This window comes from Moschus berezovskii, chromosome 14 (assembly GCF_049115385.1).
Source record: "Moschus berezovskii isolate FMDL1 chromosome 14, NW_MosBer_1.0, whole genome shotgun sequence".
Taxonomy (NCBI): Eukaryota; Metazoa; Chordata; class Mammalia; order Artiodactyla; family Moschidae; genus Moschus; species Moschus berezovskii.
The window spans coordinates 52,515,317-52,540,427 of NC_142473.1; the positions used below are offsets into that span (position 1 = coordinate 52,515,317).

General features: G+C 39.3%; 1 protein-coding gene across 1 annotated transcript; it reads left to right on the forward strand.

Annotated features, from left to right (window-relative positions):
• The first annotated feature begins 9,784 nt into the window (after positions 1 to 9,784).
• Positions 9,785 to 10,720, forward strand: LOC129553918 (olfactory receptor 51B2-like). The gene has a single exon (XM_055422601.2). The coding sequence runs from the start codon at positions 9,785 to 9,787 to the stop codon at positions 10,718 to 10,720; it is 936 nt and encodes a 311-aa protein (XP_055278576.1).
• Positions 10,721 to 25,111: the final 14,391 nt, after the last annotated feature.

The window sequence follows — 25,111 nt, forward strand, 5'->3', positions numbered from 1 at the left end:
TGGCCAAAGTATTGGAGTTTCAGCTTCAACATCAGTCCTTCCAATGAACACCCAGGATTGATCTCCTTTAGGATGGACTGGTTGGATCTCCTTGATGTCCAAGGGACTCTCAAGAGTCTTCTGTAACACCACAGTTCAAAAGCATCAATTCTGCACTCAGTTTTCTTTATAGTCCAACTCTCACATCCATACATGACCACTGGAAAAACCATAGCCTTGACTAGACGGACCTTTGTTGGCAAAGTAATGTCTCTGCTTTTTAATATGCTGTCTAGGTTGGTCATAACTTTCCTTCCAAGGAGTAAGTGTCTTTTAATTTAATGGCTGCAGTCACCATCTGCAGTGATTTTGGAGCCCCCCAAAATAAAGTCTGACACTATTTCCACTGTTTCCCCATCTATTTGCCATGAAGTGATGGGACCAGATGCCATGATCTTAGTTTTCTGAATGTTGAGCATTAAGCCAACTTTTTCACTCTCCTCTTTCACTTTCATGAAGAGGCTCTTTGGTTCTTCTTCACTTTCTGCCATAAGGGCGGTGTCATCTGCATATGCGAGGTTATTGATATTTCTCCCGAAAATCTTGATTCCTGATGGTGCTTCATCCATCCAAGCATTTCTTATGATGTACTCTGCGTATAAGTTAAATAAGCAGGGTGACAATATGCAGCCTTGACATACTCTACTTTATGCAATTTTATCATATGTATAGATTCATATAAATGACACCACAGTCAAAATACAAAATTGTATCTTGTATCAAATAAATGCCACCATATCAAGATACAAAATTCATCCATCTTAACAATGAAACCAATTGGTGTCATTTCAGGGAAGCTCTGAAGAGCTCAATATCATAGTCCTTTATGTCTCAGAGCAGAGAAGAATGCAGCAAGAGCAAAGTGGTAGATAAGAAATGATTTATTAGCATGGGATGCTTGTGAGATTTACAAGTGGGCAGGTGAGAAAAGCCACACCCTGCGAACTTAGTAGGCTACAGTTTTAAAATCAATGAAAAAGGGGGTAGGGGAAGAACTTTTTTTCTTTCTTGAGTAGAGGTCAATGTTTCCATCATCAATTCCTCCCCCAGAATGGGCAGGGAAGTTTATTTGTCCCTTCCTATATGATTAGGCCAGGGTGTCATAAAACTTTGGAAAAATATTTTCAGGTCTCAATACAATGATGGTCTTTCACTTTGAGAAGTCACCTTCCCATAAATGATTGCTTTATGTCTGCACACAGAGCCTATTTTGGAGGTCTTTAACTTATTGAGCTGACTGGACAAGATGTGGGTCTCACGCCACCATTGTTTTATAGTTTGGGGGCATGTCTCATGCTTTTGTTGCATGGTTTTGTTGCTAAGAAAGCTTGATGGTTTCGTGGTTAAGCAAACTGCTTTCTCCAGTAATCATTAATTTACAGGAGTTTCCCATATTTTTCTACTTATAATCCCCTCAGATTAACTATTTAATCATATTTTATCTCTTCGTTCTGTCCCTGTCAACAAAGCTTACTCCTGTTACACCTTTATAAACATATCCATCTTTCTTTCCACTTTTCCCTCATCTGTAACCTCTGGTGACTACTAATCTGTGCTCCTTATCTAAAAATCTAGACATTTTTCCCAAAGTAGACATACAAATGGTCAAGAGATATATTCAAGGGTCCTCAGCATCTCTAATCATCAGAGAAATATAAACTCAAACTACAGTAAGATATTGCCTCACACCTGTTAGGGTGTCGGCTATTTAAAAAAAGAAAAAGACAAGAGATAAGGAACATTGGCAGGGATATCGAGAAAAGAGAACCCGTGTGTACTTTTGGTGGGATGTAAATTGGAGCAGTTACCATGGAGGTTTAAAAAATAAAAAATCGTTATGCCTATCCTTCTACCAATAGCATACAGTCTTAACTACTGTAGCTCTGTTGCAGGGAATGGCAACGGTGTGCCTCAGAGAATCCTGCCCCTCTGCTTGACTGTTAAAGTGCCTTTGTTCAGGGCCCTGTCCTCCTGTGGATGGCTGGAGGAAGAAATGAACAGGTCCCCTCTCTGAGGCTTGCCATTCTAGGAGATACTTGCAAGATTAATGGCCTATTTACTTTGCTTCCTCCTTCCTCTCCCCTCCATCTCTGTCCTATAAAAGAATCTGGCACCGAGGCCCCAGTGAGATGGTTACTTTGAGACTGTAACCTAACATCTTTGTGAGCTGGCTTTCCAGTCACATCCCTTCCCTCAACACCGCATTTCCAGGATTTATTGGCCTGTCATGTGGCGAGCAGAACGAACTTGGACTCAGTAAGAGCTATATGCTGCTGCTGCTTAATTTGGAATAGTCGTATTCTTCCCATTTTATTTTTTTAAACTATTTTAACTATTTAGATCCTTTTTTTCCCCATACAAATTTTAGAAAAAGCTTGTCTATGTCACTAAAAAGTTTTGTTGGGATTTTGACAGAAATTGCACTAAACCATTCATTCAGTTTAAGGAAAATTGACATCTTTCTACACTGAGTCTTGTGATCCATGAACATAGGTTGTCTCGCCATTTATTTAGGTCTTCTTTGATATTGTTCATCATGGACTTTATAATTTTTAACATCTACTCCTGTACATTATTAAATTAAATTTATACCTAAATATACATTCAATATTAAAGAGATTATGTAACTTGCTCATGTTTACATTGCTAGAGTACTAGTTTTCCAGAGCTGCCATAACAGTATTAGAGATTACATGGCTTAAATCAACAGACACTTATTTTCTCACAGATCTGGAAGCTAAAAATTCAGGTTCAAGCTGACAATAGTGTTGGTTTCTTCTGAAGCCTCTATCCTTGGCTTGTAGATGGCCATCTTCTCCCTGTGTCTCCATGTTTTTTTCCCCTGTGTATAGTGGTGTGTTTCTGTGTGCCCAAATTTCCTCTTCTTATAAGGACACATGAGATTGGATTACATACAACCCATTCTCACAGCTTCACTTTAACTTGATGACCTTAAAGGTATTTCTCCAAGTACAGTCACATTCTGAGGTACTGAGGTGAAGGACTCTAGTATATAATTTTTTTGCGGGGAGAGAGGGGTGGCACACTTTAGCCCTTAACAGTTACTAAAGAGTTGATGAATCTAGCAGAATTCATCTGCTCCTCTGATTTGCAATGCGTGTGTGTGTGTTAGTCATTCAGTCACATCACCTCTATGTGACCCCATGGACTGTAGCCCACCAGGCTCCTCTGTTCATGGGATTCTCCAGACAAGGATACTGGCGTGGGTTGCCATTCCCTTCTCCAGGGGATCTTCTTAACATTACTTTAATCTTAACAAAGCATGACAAGTTCCAAAACATTTCTTCAGGGTTGGGAAAATTTGTTCTTCTGGTAATATATATGTTTATTTTCTGCTAATGGTAAGAGGCAGGATGGTTTCTATAAGAGTTGGAGAAGAGAGAGTTCCTGATGGCCTGTGTGTCTGTGCGTGTGTGTGCTAAGTCACTTCAGTCATGTCGGACTCTTTGCAACCCTGTGAGCTGTAGCCTGCCAGGTTCCTCTAACCATGGAATTCTTCAGGCAAGAATAGTGGAGTGGGTTGCCATGCCTTTCTCCAGGGGTCTTCCCAATCCAGGGATAGAACCCATGTCTCTTACGTCTCTGCATTAGCAGGTTTCTTTATCACTAGCACCACCTGGTAAGCCCTGGTGGCACTAGTGGTTAGGATTCTGAGTTTTTACCTCCATGACCTGGGTTCAATCCCTGATGGGGGAACTGAGATCCTGCAAGCCACGTGGTGTGGCCGGAAGAGTTGAAAAGGAAACAACAGATTTTATCATGCTTAGAACTAAAGTGATAGAGTATGCTTTTCTGAGATACTGTGTTGTAATTATGCCCACTGAAGTTCTAGGAAAAGAAAAAAATTCCTGTGTAATAAATAAGAAAGGAATCCTGAGGACTGCTGATTCTGGGTTCACCATAGGTTCTAGGAGAAGCTGCTTGGCTTGTACCATATTGACTTTAGTCCACCTAACTTTCTACTCTCAAGCTATCTCTGAGATAAACCAATCAGAAAATATAATTAGCATTCAAAAGACAGGCCAAGAAGATGCTTCAATTTCCTCCTTAGAACAACTGGGAAAGTTGACTTTTAAAGTAGATGTGAAGGATAAATGGCCTCCCATTGGTGATGCCAGGGTCTCCTGGGGTCATAAAGACAACCTTTTGACTCCTCTCACATCAAACTGTCACCTGAGGCTGTATTAGCTTCATATTTGGAGAAAATACTTTGAGACCTTAATTATGTGTTCCATCTCCTTCACAAAGAGGTTAAGATAGAGGGGATATTTCTTAAGATCCTGATTGGCTGGAAAAGGAAGAACTCTAGGGAGATGCTTCCTTTATTAATAACCTCCCTGACTGGCTCATTTAATAGCCTTTGAGAAGCAGTCACAAAACTGAGTCTTCAGGCTGGAACCCCAAACCTTGCTCTTCATTCCTAAGAAGCTATGCACATGTGAGTAGGGAAATACCCAGGATATGCAAAAAGAGAGATCCCTCTCCAAACTTTCTAGAGAGATGACAAGGGGAGGAAGGGGAGGATAAATAGAGCCCAGAGTTCTCAAACAGTGCACAGATCTTAGATTGAAGTTGGTAACACTTGGGAAGAGCAGTGGGCATGAGTATCTTAAGACCTACCATGTCCAGTGATATAAATATGGTTGACCCTCCCATATGTCTCTATTCTTTCTAGGTGATGAATACAGTGGTACCTCTTATTCTACCAGACTTTTCAATGATACAGAGAAGGTTTATGGCTGTGAATGGCATTGCATGTGTGCTAAGTTGGTTCAGTCATGTCCAACTCTATGAGACCCCACTATAGCCCAATCAGCATCCCCTGTCCTTGGGATTCTCCAGGCAGGAATACTGGAGTAGGTTGCCATGCTCTCCTCCAGAGGATATTCCTGACCCAGGGATCAAACCAGCGTCTCTTACATCTCCTGCATTGTCAGGCAGTTTCTTTACAACTTAGCACCACCTGGAAAGCCCTATGAATGGTATTAGGTTACGTACATTTTGGGACACTCAACTAGAAATTCTTCCTGATTTTATCCTCAACTTTTGGATCCTCTTTCCCTTCTCTATGCTGTTTCCTCAGCTTTTATCTTTTCACTCAAGGTCCTTCTCACAAACCTAGAGAAGCTCCCAGACTAAGACATGTGAATTTACTACAGCATGAAGTACAATATGTATCTGCATGAAATTCTTGGGAATGGAGAAGAGGGAACTGAGTTGAAAGCTATTGGCAAAATAGAATTGATCCCTTCTACTTTGTGTATTCTTTTTTTTTTTTTATTTTTCTGCAGTGATACACTACTTGTGCTATACAGTCTTTAATAAGAGGGGTTTCTGAACAAAATTTCAGTGAGAGATGGGGTTAAAGAATATCACTGTGGAAGGGTCAGAGAAACGGAATGAAGCTGCATCGAGAACACAGATCAGCCATGTGGGATGATATTTGCATCCAGTGATTGAAGAATAAACATCACTTATTATATTTTAAATAAGCATTAAATTTTGGTTTGTCTCTCACTTCTGGGGACAGAATAGGGAGAATGAGAAGTGATTCTGTCAGTTTTCCATTCCTCAGGGTCAATCCAAAAGGGCTGAACCATACTCTTATTCCCAGTTGTCTGGCAACTCTTTACTGCTAGAAATTTGCAGCATGATCTCATCTATACGTGTAGAAGATAAGAAGATAGTTTTCTTTAGGAGCATCTTATGGGCGGTGGCTTACATTGGTAAAATAACTTCAAAAAAGCATGTTTGAATGAGACCATCTTTTTAATTTGAAAGGAAAAAAAAGCTTAAAAAAAAAACATTGTAGTATGTGACAGGCAAAAATGTAGAAAATGCATTTGCTCAAATTCAGTCATATTTACTGATGACACTTGACCTTTTCACAAGTAACTGTATACCTCCCTCAGACTATCCCTTTTGAGTGTAAAATTTCTACCAGTCTTCCATTAGCTCAAGTTAGAAATCTGGAGTATTCTCATTTCATTTTCCCGTCATTCTCATTTCCAAAAGGCATCTTGGTACTTTCTCAAAAGTTCATGCTTATCTAATTTTTTTTCCATTACCACTGCTGCTCTCCTCGTCAGTCATTACCTCTCATTTAAATTATTTCAATAGCTTTCTCCTTCCTTTTATCTTTCCTGATAGTCCATTCTGCACTTAGCAGCCCAAGTGATCATTCAAATGCAGACCATAATATGTCATTGATTCTCCTCCACTGAGATTTTTAAAACTCTTCACTGTCTTCTAATTGCATTTGTAGTTAAAATTCCTAATAGTGTCTCGAGGACCTATGAAACCTGACCACTGCCTGGGCTTCTGATATTCCCCATTATGCCTCTTCTGTTTGCTCACCAAACTCCAGGCATGCTAATTTTCCTATTTTCCTCTATCAATGAAGCGGTCTTCCTCTAAGATCTTCATACGTCCAGCTCTTCCTTGTCATGCAGGTCTCAGCTCAATGTTAGCTCCTCAGAGATGCAGTCTCAGGTCACACAAACTACTAGACTAACCTGGAACCTGGATGCAATACAATTTCAAACAATCTATTGAATAATACTGTTTTATTCTAAAATTGCTCTTATATGTATCTAAATTTTTCTCATTTAGTTTTTGAATTTATTTTTAATTAAAGATAACTGCTTTACAATATGGTGGTTTTTGCCATATACCAGCATGAATCAGCCATAGATATACATGTGTCCCCTCTGTCTTGAACCTCCCTTCCACATCCCGTCTCACTTAGTTTTAAGTTTTATTATTTATAAAATCAGGTCCTTTATCTTGTTACCATTTGTTTTCAGTGCTTAAAATGCCATGTCTATCATAATTGGGTGTTTAAAAACTGCTGGGTGTATAATGTATATAAATACATGTGTATACATATATATGCATGCATGTAGATATGCACATTTATATATGTATTATTGATGTATATGTACACATATACACATATATCTCACATGTTATGTACTTTGCTAGGTATTGAGCATGGCAAATAAAACGAGAAGCCCATAGGCTAGTGGCAGTAGAAATGTCAAAGACTTCTTAAAGGACATGCATCTTCCTCCATTAACAGGAAATGTTCTCCTTAAGCAACAATGAGTCTCATTTAATATTGGGTAAAATGCATTCAGAAGCCTATGGTTAGATATGAAAAGAAGAAAATCAAGATTTTTTTCATTTTAATACAAATGGAGAATTTGCAAGGAGAGAAATCAAGTCCTGGGGAGTTATTTTAGAGGGCTGACAGAAAAATAATGGGGATAGAGAAAAAAGCTACATGAAAATAAGAGAATATAAAAAATTTCAAATACAAGGAGAAACTCTATCATGAGTCAGATCCATCCCTGGCCTAAGCATTTATTCCAGTCTGAGGATCTATCTTCACCTAAATTTGAATCAGTTTGGGCCACAATAGTGGTAGTGAGTATCCTGTACTGTCTGGGTGAGGCTGATAATTACTTAAGGTAATTCTTTTTGTTCTCCAAAAACTAATGCATGAAATGGGAGGAAAAGTGTCTCTTCTCCACATCAACCTGCTCTTTAGCAAACATGGTGGTGGCACAGTTTCTTTTCTTATACATTTTTCTCTTAGACTCTTGATACTTTTACTGAGAAATCATACATATACAGGACAGTGTGGGTTAAGGAAGCCCTACCGCGGAGAGTCGGACACGACTGAGCGACTGAACTGAACTGAACTGAACTGTGAAGATAATTGAATTTTAAGTAGTGGATTGTAATGACATTAGAGGTGAGTTCCTTGAAATTCCTCAAGGATATATTATTCTGGGAAAGTAGCATAATTAATAAAAATGGGTATAAGTTATAGTATGCATGAGAAATTCCCTGGGGAGCTTGTGGACATGCAGATGACCAGGTTAGGTTCTAAGGATCTGATTACTTAGGTAAGTGATGGTTCCTGGAATATGCAGTTAAGAACTCAAAAAATATAGATTGTCTTACGAATATATTCTCAAAAACAATGGCTTATATTGATGTCATTTTTACCTTTAAGAAAGAATTCTGAGAAGATACCTTTGGAGTGATACCTTGAAAGCAGAGCTGCATTTCTATGGCAATAACTGAGGGAAAAAAAGAACATTTCCCCTGGAGAAACCCCACATGTGGCCCAATAGCAGCTTCAATTCCTTCCTGTTGACTGGTTTTCCAGACTTGGAGGCAGCTCACCACTGGATTTCTACACCCTTCCTTTTTTTCTACCTCTCTGTCCTTTTTGGTGATGGCATCCTCCTCCTTTTCATTAAGGAAGATCATAATCTTTACGAGCCTATGTATTACTTTTTGGCCATGCTGGCAGCCACAGATCTGGAGCTGACCTTGACTCGTTGCTGGGAGTCCTCTGGCTGGATCACAGGGAGATTGGAAACGTAGCCTGCTTTCCTCAGGCCTACTTGATCCACTCACTTTCCTTTGTGAAATCCGGAGTTTTGCTTGCTATGGCCTAATGATCATTTTATTGCCATCCATAACCCCTTTAGATATACCTCTATACTCACTAATAGTCTAATGGTGAAGATTGGGCTGGGAGTTCTGATGAGGCAGTTTGTCTGCAAAGTGGGGCATCCACTACCCTGGATGGTCAACAACTACAGCACAGATTTTTTTATTAAGACAAATATGTCAAGGTGAGTTTGAAGTTTCTAATGGGGTGTCCATGGACATGCTTTAGAAAAACTTAATTCCTTTAGTCTAAAGGTGACATGTCTGCTCTCGTCCATTTACTGCATAGACTGCTTATGGCTTTTGTTTAGAATTCCATAAACCAATAACACTCAATTTCAAAATGAAACAAACATTTTCTAACAAAAACTGTCACTATCATTATTGTGATAGAGACTTTATGTTTCTATCACAAGCTTAAATGTGCTTTAAGCTTAAATGTATTGAAAAGTCAAGCTTAAAAGTATTAAAAAATTTACAATCAGGCAAAAAGAAAATCTAATGAAATAATATTATTATCCATTTTTATATATCTATCTTTGTTTTTTGTTTGCTTTTGGGTGGCCCATGCTGCATGGCATGTGGGACTTCGGTTCTTCAATCAAGGATTGAACTGCACCCTCACAACGTGGATTCTTAACCACTGGGCCACCAGGAAAGTACTCTATCTTCCTTTGTGTTGCTGTTATTCCTTCAAACATTTTCCAGCATATACATAAGAGTGGGGCCTTGTGCTTTTTTGTTTGCTTGTTTGTTTCAATTATGAACATTTTAGCCATTAACCTAATATTATACATTACTTAAGAAAAGGCCATTATTTCTTTCCTTGGTACAGTCTATGCATCTCTATTATTCTTCTAAAAGAAGAAGAAGTGAAGTGAAGTCGCTCAGTTGTGTCCGACTCTTTGCAGCCCCATGGACTGTAGCCCACCAGGTTCCTCTATCCATGAAATTTTCTAGGCAAGAGTACTGGAGTGTGTTGCCATTTCCTTCTCCAGGGGATCTTCCCAACCCAGGGATCGAATCCGGGTCTCCCACACTGCGGGCAAACGCTTTACTGTCTGAGTCACCAGGGAATCCCCTTCTAAAAGAAAATAGTTGCAAAACCACACATATACAAATTAATTCTCTTAACTACAAAGGGTATAATTGAAGCTGTTGTGATATATTCCCACAAGGAGATATTGCAAATTGAAAACTTTGGATTTCTGCATAAAAGGTTTCCAGAAGGCAGCTCTACACCCGTGAACATGCCATGTGGCCCAACACTAGTGCTGTCCCCTTCTTGCTGACTGGCTTCCCAGGTCTGGAGGCAGCTCATCACTGGATCTCCATCCCCTTCTTCGCAGTCTATATCTCTGTGGTTCTTGGCAATGGCACTCTCCTTTATTTCATTAAAGATGACCGGAGTCTCCATGAACCCATGTACTATTTCCTTGCCATGCTGGCAGCCACAGATCTGATGGTGACATTAACCACAATGCCAACTGTAATGGGTCTCTTATGGGGCAATCACAGAGAAATAAGCCCTGGAGCCTGCTTTCTGCAGGCCTACTTCATTCACTCCCTTTCCATTGTAGAGTCTGGTATCTTGCTTGCCATGGCCTATGACCGTTTTATTGCCATCTGTACCCCTCTGAGGTACAGCTCTATCCTTACCGATAATCAAGTGATGAAGATAGGTCTTGGAGTACTAATGAGAGGCTTTTTATCCCTTTTGCCTCCAATTCTGCCACTCTGTTGGTTCCCATATTGCCATTCCCATGTTCTTTCCCATGCCTTTTGCCTCCACCAAGATGTCATGAAACTTGCCTGTGCTGATATTACATTTAATCGTGTGTACCCAATTATTCTGGTTGCTTTGACTTTCTTCCTAGATGCTCTAATGATCTTTATCTCTTATATCCTAATTCTTAAGACAGTGATGGGCATTGCCTCTGGGGAGGAGCAAGCTAAGGCTCTCAACACCTGTGTATCCCATATCAGCTGTGTCCTAGTCTTTTATATCACTGTTATTGGTCTGACTTTCATCCACAGGTTTGGGACACATGCACCACAAGTGGTACATGTTACCATGAGCTATATCTACTTTCTCTTTCCTCCATTCATGAACCCCCTTATATACAGCATCAAGACCAAGCAGATTCAGAGAAACATTTTTCGCCTGTTTTCTGTGCACAGTAGGGCTTGAACTTTTATTTCAGAATTTTGAAACCTCCAGGATGTCTAGGCCTTTTATCAGAGTAAGATAGGCTTCAATTATTACATAAAGATACCAGCTAAGTTGAGCAGGAGTGCAATATAGATAGGTAATTTCTGCATGTGTGCCCAGTCGTGTCTGACTCTGCAAGCCCATGGACTGTAGCCCACCAGGCTCCTCTGTTCATGAGATTTCCCAGGCAAAAATACTGGAATGGGTTGCTATTTACTACTCCAAGGGATCTTCCCAACCCAGAGATCGAATCCTTGTCTCCTATATTGGCAGGTGGATTCTTTACTACTGAGCCACCTGGGAATCCATATATAATTTCTAGGTAGGTAGAATTTGGAGATAGGTAAATATCAATAACCTCAGATATGCAGATGACACCACTCTTATGGCAGAAAGTGAAGAGGAACTCAAAGGCCTCTTGATGAAAGTGAAAGAGGAGAGTGAAAAGTTTGGCCTGAAGCTCAACATTCAGAAAACGAAGATCATGGCATCTGGTCCCATCACTTCATGGGAAATAGATGGGGAAACAGTGGAAACAGTGTCAGACTTTATTTTTTTGGGCTCCAAAATCACTTCGGATGCTGATTGCAGCCATGAAATTAAAAGACGCTTGCTCTTTGGAAGGAAAGTTATGACCAGCCTAGATAGCATATTAAAAAGCAGAGACATTACTTTGCCAACAAAGGTCCGTCTAGTCAAGGCTATGGTTTTTCCCGTGGTCATGTATGGATGTGAGAGTTGGACTGTGAAGAAAGCTGATTGCCGAAGAATCGATGCTTTTGAACTGTGGTGTTGGAGAAGACTCTTGAGAGTCCCTTATACTGCAAGGAGATCCAACCAGTCCATTCTAAAAGAGATCAATCCTGGGTGTTCATTGGAAGGACTTATGCTAAAGCTGAAACTCCAATACTTTGGCCACCTCATGCGACGAGTTGACTCACTGGAAAAGACTCTGATGCTGGGAGGGATTGGGGGTAGGAGGAGATGGGGACGGCAGAGAATGAGATGGCTGGATGGCATCACCGACTCGATGGACATGAGTTTGAGTGAACTCCGGGAGTTGGTGATGGACAGGGAGGCCTGGCGTGCTGTGGTTCATGGGGTCGCAAAGAGTCGGACACGATGAGCGACTGAACTGAACTGAACTGAATATATCTAAATGTAACAAATACTTTAATAACCAGGAAATATAGGGAAATTCAGATTCCATATTCTTAACAAGTGTTAAGTAACAGTTTAGAAAAAGTTAAGCTAGATGCCCAGTCCGGGACAACCACAGCCTACTATAAAGAAAGCTGGACGTCACAGTTTCATTTGAGGGCTATACAAAGATGAATTAGAGCATGTGGATTGAGAACGATGAAACTCTATCTCAAAAGTACTATATTTCAATGAAGGATTTGCTTTCCAAGTGATAGAGTGTCATTTACAAAGCTTTATGCCAGAGTATCTCTGAACTCATGAATTAGTTCATTTCATGAATGGTTTCTTTTTTCTGGTGTTCTCTCTAAATGTGGAATATATGAGAGAAACATTTATGATATGTCTGATATATGAATTCTAGTTTGATATAGTTTTGTCTATTCAATTTACTCTTTATTGCTATAAATCACAAACAATTTTAATTTTCTGCAACCATTTGCACCTCTCACTTTAATCTTGTCTGATAGTATTCTTTTTTGCTGAACTTTATTATTTTCTGATTGATTCGTAAGAGTCCATTTTATATTATCTGTAATGTTTTATGTATAAGTATTTTTACAGTTTTTTGTTTGCCTTCTATATAAATATTTTAAAAATTGATATACAAATAATTTTATTATTTGCTTTATCTATTGAAATAATTGAGGCCACACTGACAAAGTCCTATTTTCAGATTTATTTGTATCTTTTCTTATATCCTTGCATAACTTTTTTTCACATATTTTGTTTTATAATATATTTTTGTTTGGAGGAAGATAAGGGATTTAAATCAGTCCTTTTCCTGTGCCTGTTTTCATGGAAGTAGCAATAATATTCAATCATTTATTTGGCTGATTTTTAAGGTGCTAGTATGGGACAAGCACTTTGCTAAGCAAAAATGACATGATGGCAACAAACAGACAAAAACCTTTCCCTCTTTGAATTTTTAAACAGAGACTCAAAAATTTAAATAAAATCAAATTTAAATTCAAGCTAAATTAATAACAAATTTAATATATTAATAACTATTATTCAAAATTAATAATAAAATAAATAGGAGAACCTGATTTCAGGTTGCTAGTCTCAAAACATTCTGGCTTGAGATAAAGGTAAGTTACCTTGAGAAAAGAGTCCCATTAGCTGAGATCTGAAAAAATTACAAACTAGCTGGTGGAAATAAGAGTAAGGATATTCTAAGAAGAGAATTAGTACATGTGTAGACCTCCAGTCTATCTATTACAGAACCACCTATATAGAAAAAATGGCCACCTGGGGAGAGGGATTACCTTGAGGAGAAGCTGAAGACAGAAGAGGAGACCAGATCACAAAGACCCTTCTGGCCATGGCAGAGGGTTCAATTTCGACCCAAAGATTCATGGAAAGCTATTGAAGGAAGTAATATGACTTCACTGAGGTGTTTAAAAATCTTCATTTCAACATTATTGATGAAATAAGTTTGATGGAGATGGAGACAAACAGAAGAAACAATCAGAGGATGTTAAGAGTAGTTTTTAAAGAGGTAATAGCAGCTCAGTTTAAGAAAATAGAGATGGGAGGTAATGGATTAACATGAGATAAATATAGGCTCTAAATTGAATGAAATTTATAGGCTTTTAAAATTTTTTTTAGGAAAACAGAGGGAAAAAGGTTAGGAAGGAAGCAAAGATAACCCTGAGTTTCTGTTTTACACTATTTGAAGAATGGAAGTAGCAACTGAAAAGCAATTATTGGTTATTATTTTTGTTAATTTATAAATAAGAAAAATAGTACTATAATATTTGTACAGTATATATATGACTATATTTAATACTTTCTCTCAAGAAAGAAGAATACATATATATAATATATGTGCATTTGTGTGTGTTTGCACACATGTAAAACAGTGATAAACATTTTAATGTCTTATCCTATAAATAATTTCTGATCTCAAAACTTTCACAACTTTCACAATAAATTTAATGAAATAGAACGAATGTAATGAATTATTTTTATTGTGGTTTATATATATTTTGCATGTTCTATTATGCATATTATGGAAAATTTGCCATTTTAAGTGTACAATTCCATGAAATTAATTCACAATATTCAACTATCATCCTTATTTCCAAAACGTTTTCATTATCCCAAGCAGACACGCTGTACGCATTAATCCATAAGCCCCTATTCTACCCTTCTTCCAAGGTCTTTGTTACTTCTAATCTAATTTATATCTCTATGACTGCCTATTGTACATATTTTATAAAGTGAAATCTTACAATAGACTTCTGTATCTGGCTTATTTCACTTAGCATAACATTTTCAAGTTTCCTATCACAACATCTTTTCTTATGTGGCTGAATAATATTCTGCTGTATGTATACATTACATTAAAAATCTATACACATTATTTTATTTCCAGGATTTTTATTTATTTTTGGCAGCTGGTTAGCCAGATCACCTACCCTCTACCTCAATGTGGCTTGGTGCACCAAACTCCCTAGTTGTCAGTACAGTTCCCAGATGCATGCCCAGAGTTCCCGGCCACTTGGGAAGAGTACAGGCCTCTCTGCCACTCCCTGGCTAGAAAAACACTCATGGCCCTCTATCTCCCAGAACACAGGCCTCAGTTTCTGTTTTTCCCATGTGGTGACAAAGCTGACATCAAGAGAAAGAAAATAAATTTAACTTGTAGTATAGTATCCTCTGGGTAGAGACTTTATTGAAACGGAAACCCTCTTCCAAGTATTAGTCTAAGCAATCAGTAGTCTGGGTACATTATAGAATCAGGTGGACTTATTGTAATTAAACATCAATAACACTTTTCAAAGTAGTCTATCAATCAAGATAGAGAAGTATAAGCTTTATAATAGGTGGTTGAAAAAATCTTTTCTTAATCCTCACAAATCAATAAAAGAATTCAAGGAAAATAGACACATCTCTCTTCTGTAACACAATGGTGTCATGTTACACATTTCTTTCTGCAACGTGGTTGAAATAAAAGTGGGAGATACACAAGTGATAAACAAGAACAGGACATATAATTCGACATACTTGAGTGAGGGACTGAATCTAAAATAATTAATCTTCTTATAAATAAAAGTAAAAGATGCACGACTACAAACCCAGTTGCTTGATAGCATGATTCTGCATTCATTCACTCAGCTAGAACTTAATGAGCACCAACCACAGCTAAGCTTTTTGCTATGAAATGAAAATGCAATTCCTTTAAAAGTCTTTCAGAAGTTTTATTATGAGTGCAATGTGAATTAACTTGATAACAAAGTTATTAAAAAGCTACAATCCCTTAACTATAATTCTGAAATCAAAGGTTCTGCAAAACTATTTGTGAAGTATAATTTTACTGACAAAAATCTGACACTGTCTAAGATCACACTGTAGCAAAATCTGATCTGAACATATAAGTTAGTCTTTCTTCATTACCTTAATATAAACAGATGATAGTTTATAAGGTATTACAGGTTGCAACCTGCTAGGGGTGTCATGCTGGAGAAGGCAATGACAAGCCACTCCAGTACTCTTGCCTAGAAAATCCCATGGATGGAGGAGCCTGGTAGGCTGCAGTCTGTGGGGTCGCTAAGGGTCGGACACGACCGAGCAACTTCACTTTCACTTTTCACTTTCACACACTGGAGAAGGAAATGGCAACCCACTCCAGTGTTCTTGCCTGGAGAATCCCAGGGACGGGGGAGCCTGGTGGGCTTCCGTCTATGGGGTCACACAGAGTCGGACACCACTGAAGTGACTTAGCAGCAGCAGCAGCAGCAGGGGTGTCATGCATAATATAGAATGCACATTTGATGACTATTTTGCTTTAATTTGGGGCCACGCTGTGCAGCATGTGGGATTTTAGTTCTCTTACCAGGGACTAAACTCACGCCTCCTGCAGTGGAAGCAAGGAGTCTTAGCCACTGGACCACCAGGGAAGTCACTTTATGACTTTTTTTAAATCTGAAAGACTGGATTCTGGAATGCAGCTTGAGACAAGGGTTTTGAATATGTATTTGCAGACCTGCACAATCATTGTCTGCTAAAACATAAATTAAGCATATGGTTCAGTGGGTATGTGCAGAATGAGGCTGATCTGATAACATCCAGATTATTATGGAGCAGGACAATAATAAAAGAATCAGAACTGGGAAACATTATATGAAAAAAATTAGCATAGTACTGGATGTTCAGCTATCAAGAAAGATGTCTCGGAAATATTAATGCAGATGTTTTTACAAGATTTAGAGGTGGGAAATGAATGTGATTGTTTAAATTTGATCATTTGACTTCAGAAATCAGGACTAGGGATAAGAGAGATCGTTCAGAGAAGTAGATTTATATTTCAAAGTATAATTATATCACATATATAATAGAGTCAAAAATGGAAGGAATTACTTCAGGAGGTAGGGAGTTTTCAATCCATAGAAACAACAAATAGATGTCTGATGAAATTTTATTAATAGATTTGGTGGTCTTCCCTTGTGGCTCAGCTGGTAAAGAATTTGCCTGCAATGTGGGAGACCTGGATTCAATCCCTGGGTTGGGAAGATCCCCTGAGAAGGGAAAGGCTACCTACTCCAGTATTCTGGCCTGGAAAATTCCACGGACTGTATAGTCTATGGGGTTGCAAAGAGTCGGACACAACTGAGTGACTTTCACTTTCCCTTTGAAAATTTGGTAAAGAGTTGGATCTGATGGTCTCTTCATATTGCTGTTCCTAAAAATATTGTGGTGTGTCAAAATATAATTCAAGAACAGTTAAAAAAAAAAGGAAATTGAATAGTTTTTTCCAAGGTCAACAGTTTTGAAGAATCCGTGACTTATCTTCCTGTTCTATGACACATGGAACTCTTGAGAGTGACTTGGATAGGCTTGCTTCATCTGATGGTAAAGACACTGCTTCACTTAGAGATTCTCCATACAGAGAAGAAAAGGAGGGCACAGGGGGCAACTTCAGCAGGCCAGATCCTTTTCAGATGGGAGAGGGAAGAAAGGATCATTTGGTATTCCCAAATGGCCTATGTTGGAATTGAACTAGAATAACTCCCTTGGGAGTTGTTTTTTAACAAATAAATGCATCAGGACTCTGAACACATGGTAAGGATTCAGGAACAAACCAATCTGCAGATCATGCTCAGGAACCACAAAGAAATAGCTGTGGCCTGGGTAAGGAAATGGATACAGATGCACCAAAAATGCGTTAAGAGTAACTCCTCGGCATGGCTGTTAAGGAGGAGAAAGCATTTTAATCTTATTTTTTTAGCAAAATGAATAATTTAGGAAATAGGATACTATATGGGAAGGCAAACTTGAGCAGGAGAATTAGCATTTATATTCAGTGGATATTGGTTTAGATCATGAGTTCAGGGGTCAGATAAACCTGAGTTTGAGTTCTTAAATACCACCTATTAATTGTGAGATTGTTGACAAATTGTGTAACCTACTGAAGGCTCAATTTTCTCATCTGTAGAATATAAATATATTTTCACTCTCTCATTAAGTATTCATCTTTCATTTTGCAATCATTCTGAATGTATTTCTAACATTTTATTGAACATGTCAAGATCACCAAAGCCTATTGCCCCCCAAATGGATATTTTCCATTTTTATCCTACTTGGAAATTCTATGACATTTTTCATTATTAAACTATCAGTTCAGTTCAGTTCAGTCGCTCAGTCGTGTCCGACTCTCCGCGACCCCATGAATCACAGCACGCCAGGCCTCCCTGTCCATCACCAACTCCCGAGTTCACTCAAACTCATGTCCACAGAGTCGGCGATGCCTTCAAGCCATCTCATTCTCGGTCTTCCCCCTCTCCTCCCGCCCCCAACCTTTCCCAGCATCAGAGTCTTTTCCAGTGAGTCAACTCGTCGCATGAGGTGGCCAAAGTATTGCAGTTTCAGCTGTAGCATCAATCCCTCCAATGAACATCCAGGATTGATCTCCTTTAGAATGGACTGGTTGGATCTCCTTGCAGTATAAGGGACTCTCAAGAGTCTTCTCCAACACCACAGTTCAAAAGCATCGATTCTTTGGCGATCAGCCTTCTTCACAGTCCAACTCTCACATCCATACATGACCACGGGAAAAACCATTGCCTTGACTAGACGGACCTTGGTTGGCAAAGTAATGTCTCTGCTTTTTAATATACTATCAAGGTTGGTCATAACTTTCCTTCCAAGGAGCAAGCGTCTTTTAATTTCATGGCTGCAATCAGCATCTGCAGTGATTTTGGAGCCCCCAAAAATAAAGTCTGACACTGTTTCCCCATCTATTTCCCATGAAGTGATGGGACCAGATGCCATGATCTTTGTTTTCTGAATGTTGAGCTTCAAGCCAACCTTTTCACTCTCCTCTTTCACTTTCATCAAGAGGCTTTTGAGTTCCTCTTCACTTTCTGCCATAAGGGTGGTGTTATCTGCATATCTGAGGTTATTGATATTTCTCCCAGCAATCTTAATTCCAGCCTGTGCTTCTTCCAGCCCAGCGTTCCTCATGATGTACTCTGCATATAAGTTAAATAAGCAAGGTGACAATATACAACCTTGACGGACACCTTTTCCTATTTGGAACCAGTCTGTTGTTCCATGTCCAGTTCTAACTGTTGCTTCCTGACCTGCATACAGGTTTCTCAAGAGGCAGGTCAGGTGGTCTGGGATTCCCATCTCTTTCAGAATGTTCCACAGTTTATTGTGATCCACACAGTCAAAGGCTTTGGCATAGTCAATGGAGCAGAAATAGATGTTTTTCTGGAACTCTCTTGCTTTCTCCATGATCCAGCGGATGTTGGCAATTTGATCTCTGGTGCCTCTGCCTTTTCTAAAACCTGCTTGAACATCTGGGAGTTCATGGTTTACATACTGCTGAAGCCTGGCTTGAAGAATTTTGAGCATGAGTTTACTAGCGTGTGAGATGAGTGCAATTGTCCGGTAGTTTGAGCATTCTTTGGCATTGCCTTTCTTTGGGATTGGAATGAAGACTGACCTCTTCCAGTCCTGTGGCCACTGCTGAGTTCTCCAAATCTGCTGGCATATTGAGTGCAACACTTTCACAGCATCATCTTTCAAGACTTGAAATAGCTCAACTGGAATTCCATCACCTCCACTAGCTTTGTTCGTAGTGATGCTTTCTAAGGCCCACTTGACTTCACATTCCAAGATGTCTGGCTCTAGGTCAGTGATCATGTTATCGTGACTATCTTGGTCGTGAAGATCTTTTTTGTACAGTTCTTCTGTGTATTCCTGCCACCTCTTCTTAATATCTTCTGCTTCTGTTAGGTCCATACCATTTCTGTCCTTTATCGAGCCCATCTTTGCATGAAATGTTCCCTTGGAATCTCTAATTTTCTTGAAGAGGTCTCTTGTTTTTCCTATTCTGTTGTTTTCCTCTATTTCTTTGCATTGATCACTGAGGAAGTCTTTCTTATCTCTCCTTGCTATTCTTTGGAACTCTGCATTCAGATGCTTATATCTTTCCTTTTCTCCTTTGCTTTTCGCTTCTCTTCTTTTCACAGCTATTTGTAAGGCCTCCTCAGACAGCCATTTCGCTCTTTTGCATTTCTTTTCCATGGGGATGGTCTTGGTCCCTGTCTCCTGTACAATGTCACGAACCTCCGTCCAGAGTTCATCAGGCACTCTATCAATCAGATCTAGTCCCTTAAATCTATTTCTCACTTCCACTGTATAATCATAAGGAATTTGATTGAGGTCATATCTGAATGGTCTAGTGGTTTTCCCTACTTTCTTCAATTTAAGTCTGAATTTCGCAATAAGGAGTTCATGATCTGAGCCACAGTCAGCTCCGGGTCTTGTTTTCGCTAACTGTACACAGCTTCTCCATCTTTGGTTGCAAAGAATATAATCAATCTGATTTCGGTGTTGACCATCTGGTGATGTCCATGTGTAGAGTTTTCTCTTGTGTTGTTGGAAGAGGGTGTTAAACTATAGCACTGCCTAATTCTATAAAATTTATTTTCCATTTGCTTTTTAAGTTACAGATCATCTTTACTATCCTCTTATATTTCTGCCTATTTCTTTGTCCATTTTCTTTAAGATATGTCCTTCTATCCTAAAATGAATGTTTCCCTGGGTTCACAAATTTTCTCTACATCTATTTTCCATCATAATTTATACCTAAGACAAAATTTAAACTTTCACTTAAAAGCTGAGATCTTTCAGATAGTTGCCTCCAACCCATCTTCTCATTATTAGTTGAGATTATCTATCTAAATATATAGATATCTAGATATAACTTTTTTTAAACAAAGGAGTATAGATTCTTAGGCACTATCTAAGTGTGAAGGAAATGGAGTCAGGAGATGCTGACTATATGGGGTGCTTTCAGATTACACAGAAGTAAAGAGAAGATTTTTCCATTTCTTCAGCATAATTCTAATGCGCTCTCTTCTTTCTCTTCATTTTTCAACTTCTTATGTCTGTACTACAGGTTTCTAGAACAGTTCTCTAGTCTCAAGCCAGCACAGCAAGCTGAGTAAACTCTAAATGATTTATCTGAGTTACTCTTAGAAACTACTAAGGACTCAGGGGTAGCTATTTTCAGAGAATCAGACCAATGAAGACTCTGAGGAGGCAGTGCACGCATGCCAGGTTGCTTCAGTCATGTCTGACTCTTTGTGACCCTATGGGCTCTGTCTGTGGGATTCTTCAGGCAAGAATACTGGACTGGGTTGCCATGCCCTTCTCCAAGGGATCTTCCCAACCCAGGGATCAAACCTGAGTCTCTTATGTCTCCTGCAGTGGCAGTGGATTATTTACCATTAGAGCCACTGAGAAGGGAGAGGAGATAGTAAATTCTAGTCATCTCTGCATTTTTGATGGACCCTCAAGCTTGCCTGATGGTGATGGCACAGTCCACTGAAGTTACTACTATTCTCACACATTGCAAATAAGAGACACCCTAAACTGGGCAGCTATTCCCTCTGGCATATTGGGAATATGAGGACAGTTTCTGGAAGTGCCATTTGCCATAATTAAATGCCAGTGTGGCTGCTGCTAAAGACTGCAGGTAATGAACAGAGTACAATTTTAATTTAGTCTATCAAAGATAATACATTTTATTGGTTATTCCCAAAGCAATCCCCATTCAGTTTGCATACCTGAATCACTTCAAATTCCAAAATCCAAAACCTTCAGTTCAGATATTACAAGTCTGTGTCATTTAAACAAATTTGGATTTTTCTCCTGCTTCCTTTCTCTGGACCATTTACTGGGTGACAATCGGTCCTAATAGGTCATCTGTACATATCCCAAACAGCAAACTTTTGCATTTATCCATTCTCTTTTTTTTTCATTTCATGAGTTTTATTATTTTAGAAATACAATGTTGAAAGATTAAGGGGTTGGTGTAGGTAGGAATGATGATTTATGATGATTTACAAATCAGGTAAAAAGGCATTGACAAGGGAGCCCCACATGGGTCATAGTTCAGTAGATCAACTTAGTGGCAATCTCATCAGCATCCACATCAACAAAGTACATGCCACTTCAGTGTCCAGACTGATCTTTTTGTCATTGACAGTATTCCCTGAAGCAATGGTCATTTCCACAGAACAATCACATTTCCTCTGTCCATCTCCACTCACCATCCACTGCTCTTTATTAGATACATCCAGTTCAGTTCAGTTCAGTTCAGTCACTCAGTCGTGTCCAATTCTCCACGACCCCATGAATCACAGCACGCCAGGGCATCCTGTCCATCACCAACTCCCGGAGTTCACTCAAACTCATGTCCACAGAGTCAGTGATGCCATCCAGCCATCTCATTCTCTGTCATCCCCTTCTCCTCCTGCCCCGAACCATTCCCAGCATCAGAGTCTTTTCCAGTGAGTCAACTCGTCGCACGAGGTGGCCGAAGTATTGCAGTTTCAGCTTTAGCATCAGTCCTTCCAATGAACACCCAGGAATGATCTCCTTTAGAACGGACTGGTTGGATCTCCTTGCAGTACAAGGGACTCTCAAGAGTCTTTTCCAACACCACAGCTCAAAAGCATCAATTCTTCGGCGATCAGCTTTCTTCACAGTCCAACTCTCACCTCCATACATGACCACAGGAAAAACCATAGCCTTGACTAGATGGACCTTTGTTGGCAAAGTAATGTCTCTGCTTTTTAATATACTATCAAGGTTGGTCATAACTTTCCTTCCAAGGAGTAAGTGTCTTTTAATTTCATGGCTGCAATCAGCATCTGCAGTGATTTTGGAGCCCCAAAAATAAAGTCTGACACTGTTTCCACTGTTTTTCCATCTATTTCCCATGAAGTGATGGGACCAGATGCCATGATCTTCGTTTTCTGAATGTTGAGCTTCAAGCCAACCTTTTCACTCTCCTCTTTCACTTTCATCAAGAGGCTTTTGAGTTCCTCTTCACTTTCTGCCATAAGAGTAGTGTCATCTGCATATCTGAGGTTATTGATATTTCTCCCAGCAATCTTGATTCCAGCCTGTGCTTCTTCCAGCCCAGCATTCCTCATGATGTACTCTGCATATAAGGTAAATAAGCAAGGTGACAATATACAGCCTTGACGTACTCCTTTTCCTATTTGGAACCAGTCTGTTGTTCCATGTCCAGTTCTGACTGTTGCTTCCTGACCTGCATACAGGTTTCTCAAGAGGCAGGTCAGGTGGTCTGGTATTCCCACCTGGAATGGGTGAATTTAACTCAGATGACCATTATATCTACTGTGGGCAGGAATGGAGTAGCCATCATGGTCAACAAAAGAGTCCGAAATGCAGTACTTGCATGCAAAACGACAGGATGATTTCTGTTCGTTTCCAAGGCAAACCATTCAATATTACAGTAATCCAGGCCTATGCCCCAACCAGTAAAGCTGAAGAAACCGAAGTTGAATGGTTCTATGAAGACCTACAAGACCTTTTAGAACTAACACCCAAAAAGATGTCCTTTTCATTATAGGGGACTGGAATGCAAAAGGAGGAAGTCAAGAAACACCTGGAGTAACAGGCAAATTTGGCCTTGGATCATGGAATGAAGCAGGGCAAAGGCTAATAGAGTTTTGCCAAGAGAACACACTGGTCATAGCAAACACCCTCTTCCAACAACACAAGAGAAGACTCTACACACGGACATCACCAGATGGTCAACACCAAAATCAGATTGATTACATTCTTTGCAGCCAAAGATGGAGAAGCTCTATACAATTAGCAAAAACAAGACCAGGAGCTGACTGTGGCTCAGATCATGAACTCCTTATTGCCAAATTCAGACTTAAATTGAAGAAAGTAGGGAAAACCACTAGACCATTCAGATATGACCTATATCAAATCCCTTATGATTATACAGTGGAAGTGAAAATAGATTTAAGGGACTAGATCTGATAGATAGAGTGCCTGATGAACTCTGGACGGAGGTTCGTAACATTGTACAGGAGACAGGGACCAAGACCATCCCCATGGAAAAGAAATGCAAAAAAACAAAATTAGATACATTACTATATGCAGAATCCTCAAAAATCTATTCTTATTTTTATATTTTTATGAAATGGAAGTGGTACAAAGATTGTTGTCATTTTATTCTTTCTGAATTCCTCTTCAGAGATATCAGTAGTGATGTTTATAAGAGAAAACAATAATTAACAAGACTCTGGGTAGGTTAGGTGAAAGAGGAGAGTGAAAAAGTTGGCTTAAAGCTCAACATTCAGAAAACGAAGATCATGGCATCCGGTTTCATCACTTCATGGCAAATAGATGGGGAAACAGCGGAAACAGTGTCTGACTTTACTTTTCTGGGCTCCAAAATCACTGCAGATGGTGATTGCAGCCATGAAATTAAAAGACGTTTACTTCTTGGAAGGAAAGTTGTGACCAACCTAGACAGCATATTAAAAAGCAGAGACATTACTTTGGCAACAAAGGTCTGTCTAGTCAAGGCTATGATTTTTCCAATGGTCATGTATGGATGTGAGAGTTGGACTATAAAGAAAGCTGAGCACAGAAGAATTGATGCTTTTGAACTGTGGTGTTGTAGAAGACTCTTGAGAGTCCCTTGTACTGCAAGGAGATCCAACCAGTCCATCTTAAAGGAGATCAGTCCTGGGTGTTCATTGGAAGGACTGATGTTGAAGCTGAAACTCCAATACTTTGGCCACCTGATGTGAGTAGCTGACTCATTGGAAAAGACCCTGATGCTGGGAAAGATTGAAAGCAGGAGGAGAAGGGGACGACAGAGAATGAGATGGTTGGATGGCATCACCAACTCAATGGACATGGGTTTGGCTGGACTCTGGGAGTTGGTGATGGACAGGGAGGCCTGGCGTGCTGCGGTTCATGGGGTCACAAAGTCAGACACGACTGAGTGACTGAACTGAACTGAACTGGGTAGGTAACCAGGAGGAAGTGATACTTAGGGATTTTGGGAAGGTCATGTACGCACTGAGATATTTAAAATGGATAACCAACAAAGACCTATTGTACATCTGCTCAATGTTTATGTGCCAGCCTGGATTGGAGGAGGGCTTGGGGGAGAATGAACACACATATATTTATGGCTGATTCCATTCTCTGTTTGCCTGAAACTGCTACAACATTGTGCTAATCAGCTATAATCTAATACAAAGTGCTTTTGGTGTTAAAAAAAAAAAGACTCTGGGTACATATAGATTCAATTGAATTTGGAAGAAACTAATGTTTCTCTTATGTTAAGTGTTACTTGCTCAATCATATCTGACTCTTTGCAACTCCATGGACTACAGCCCACCAGGCTCCTCTGTCCATGGAGTTTTCCATGCAAGAGTACTGGAATGGGTTTCCATTCTATTCTCTAGACTATCTTCCCGACTCAGGGATCAAACCCAGGTCTCCTGCGTTGCAGACAAATTCTTTACCCATTTGAGCCACTAGGTTATTGCAATCAGCTTCCTGTGAAATTCCTTGGTTATAGACAAACAAAGCTAACTTGATTTGATAAGAGTGTAATTATAAATATGTCCTATTTCAAAATTTCTATGGAAGCCTATTCTTAATTTTTTCTGGTTATGAGCTTTCTAGATTCATAAATACAAGAAGTTCTATATGATGCCTCTGTTAGCAATATAGCAGCCATCTTTTTCACTCTGGGAGCCTTATCTTTTACATAGAGATGGCTGTGTACAATTTATGCATTTGGTAAGAATTTCTGATATTGCTTTTGTCATTCAGATACTCATGCCTTTTTAAGCTCTATGA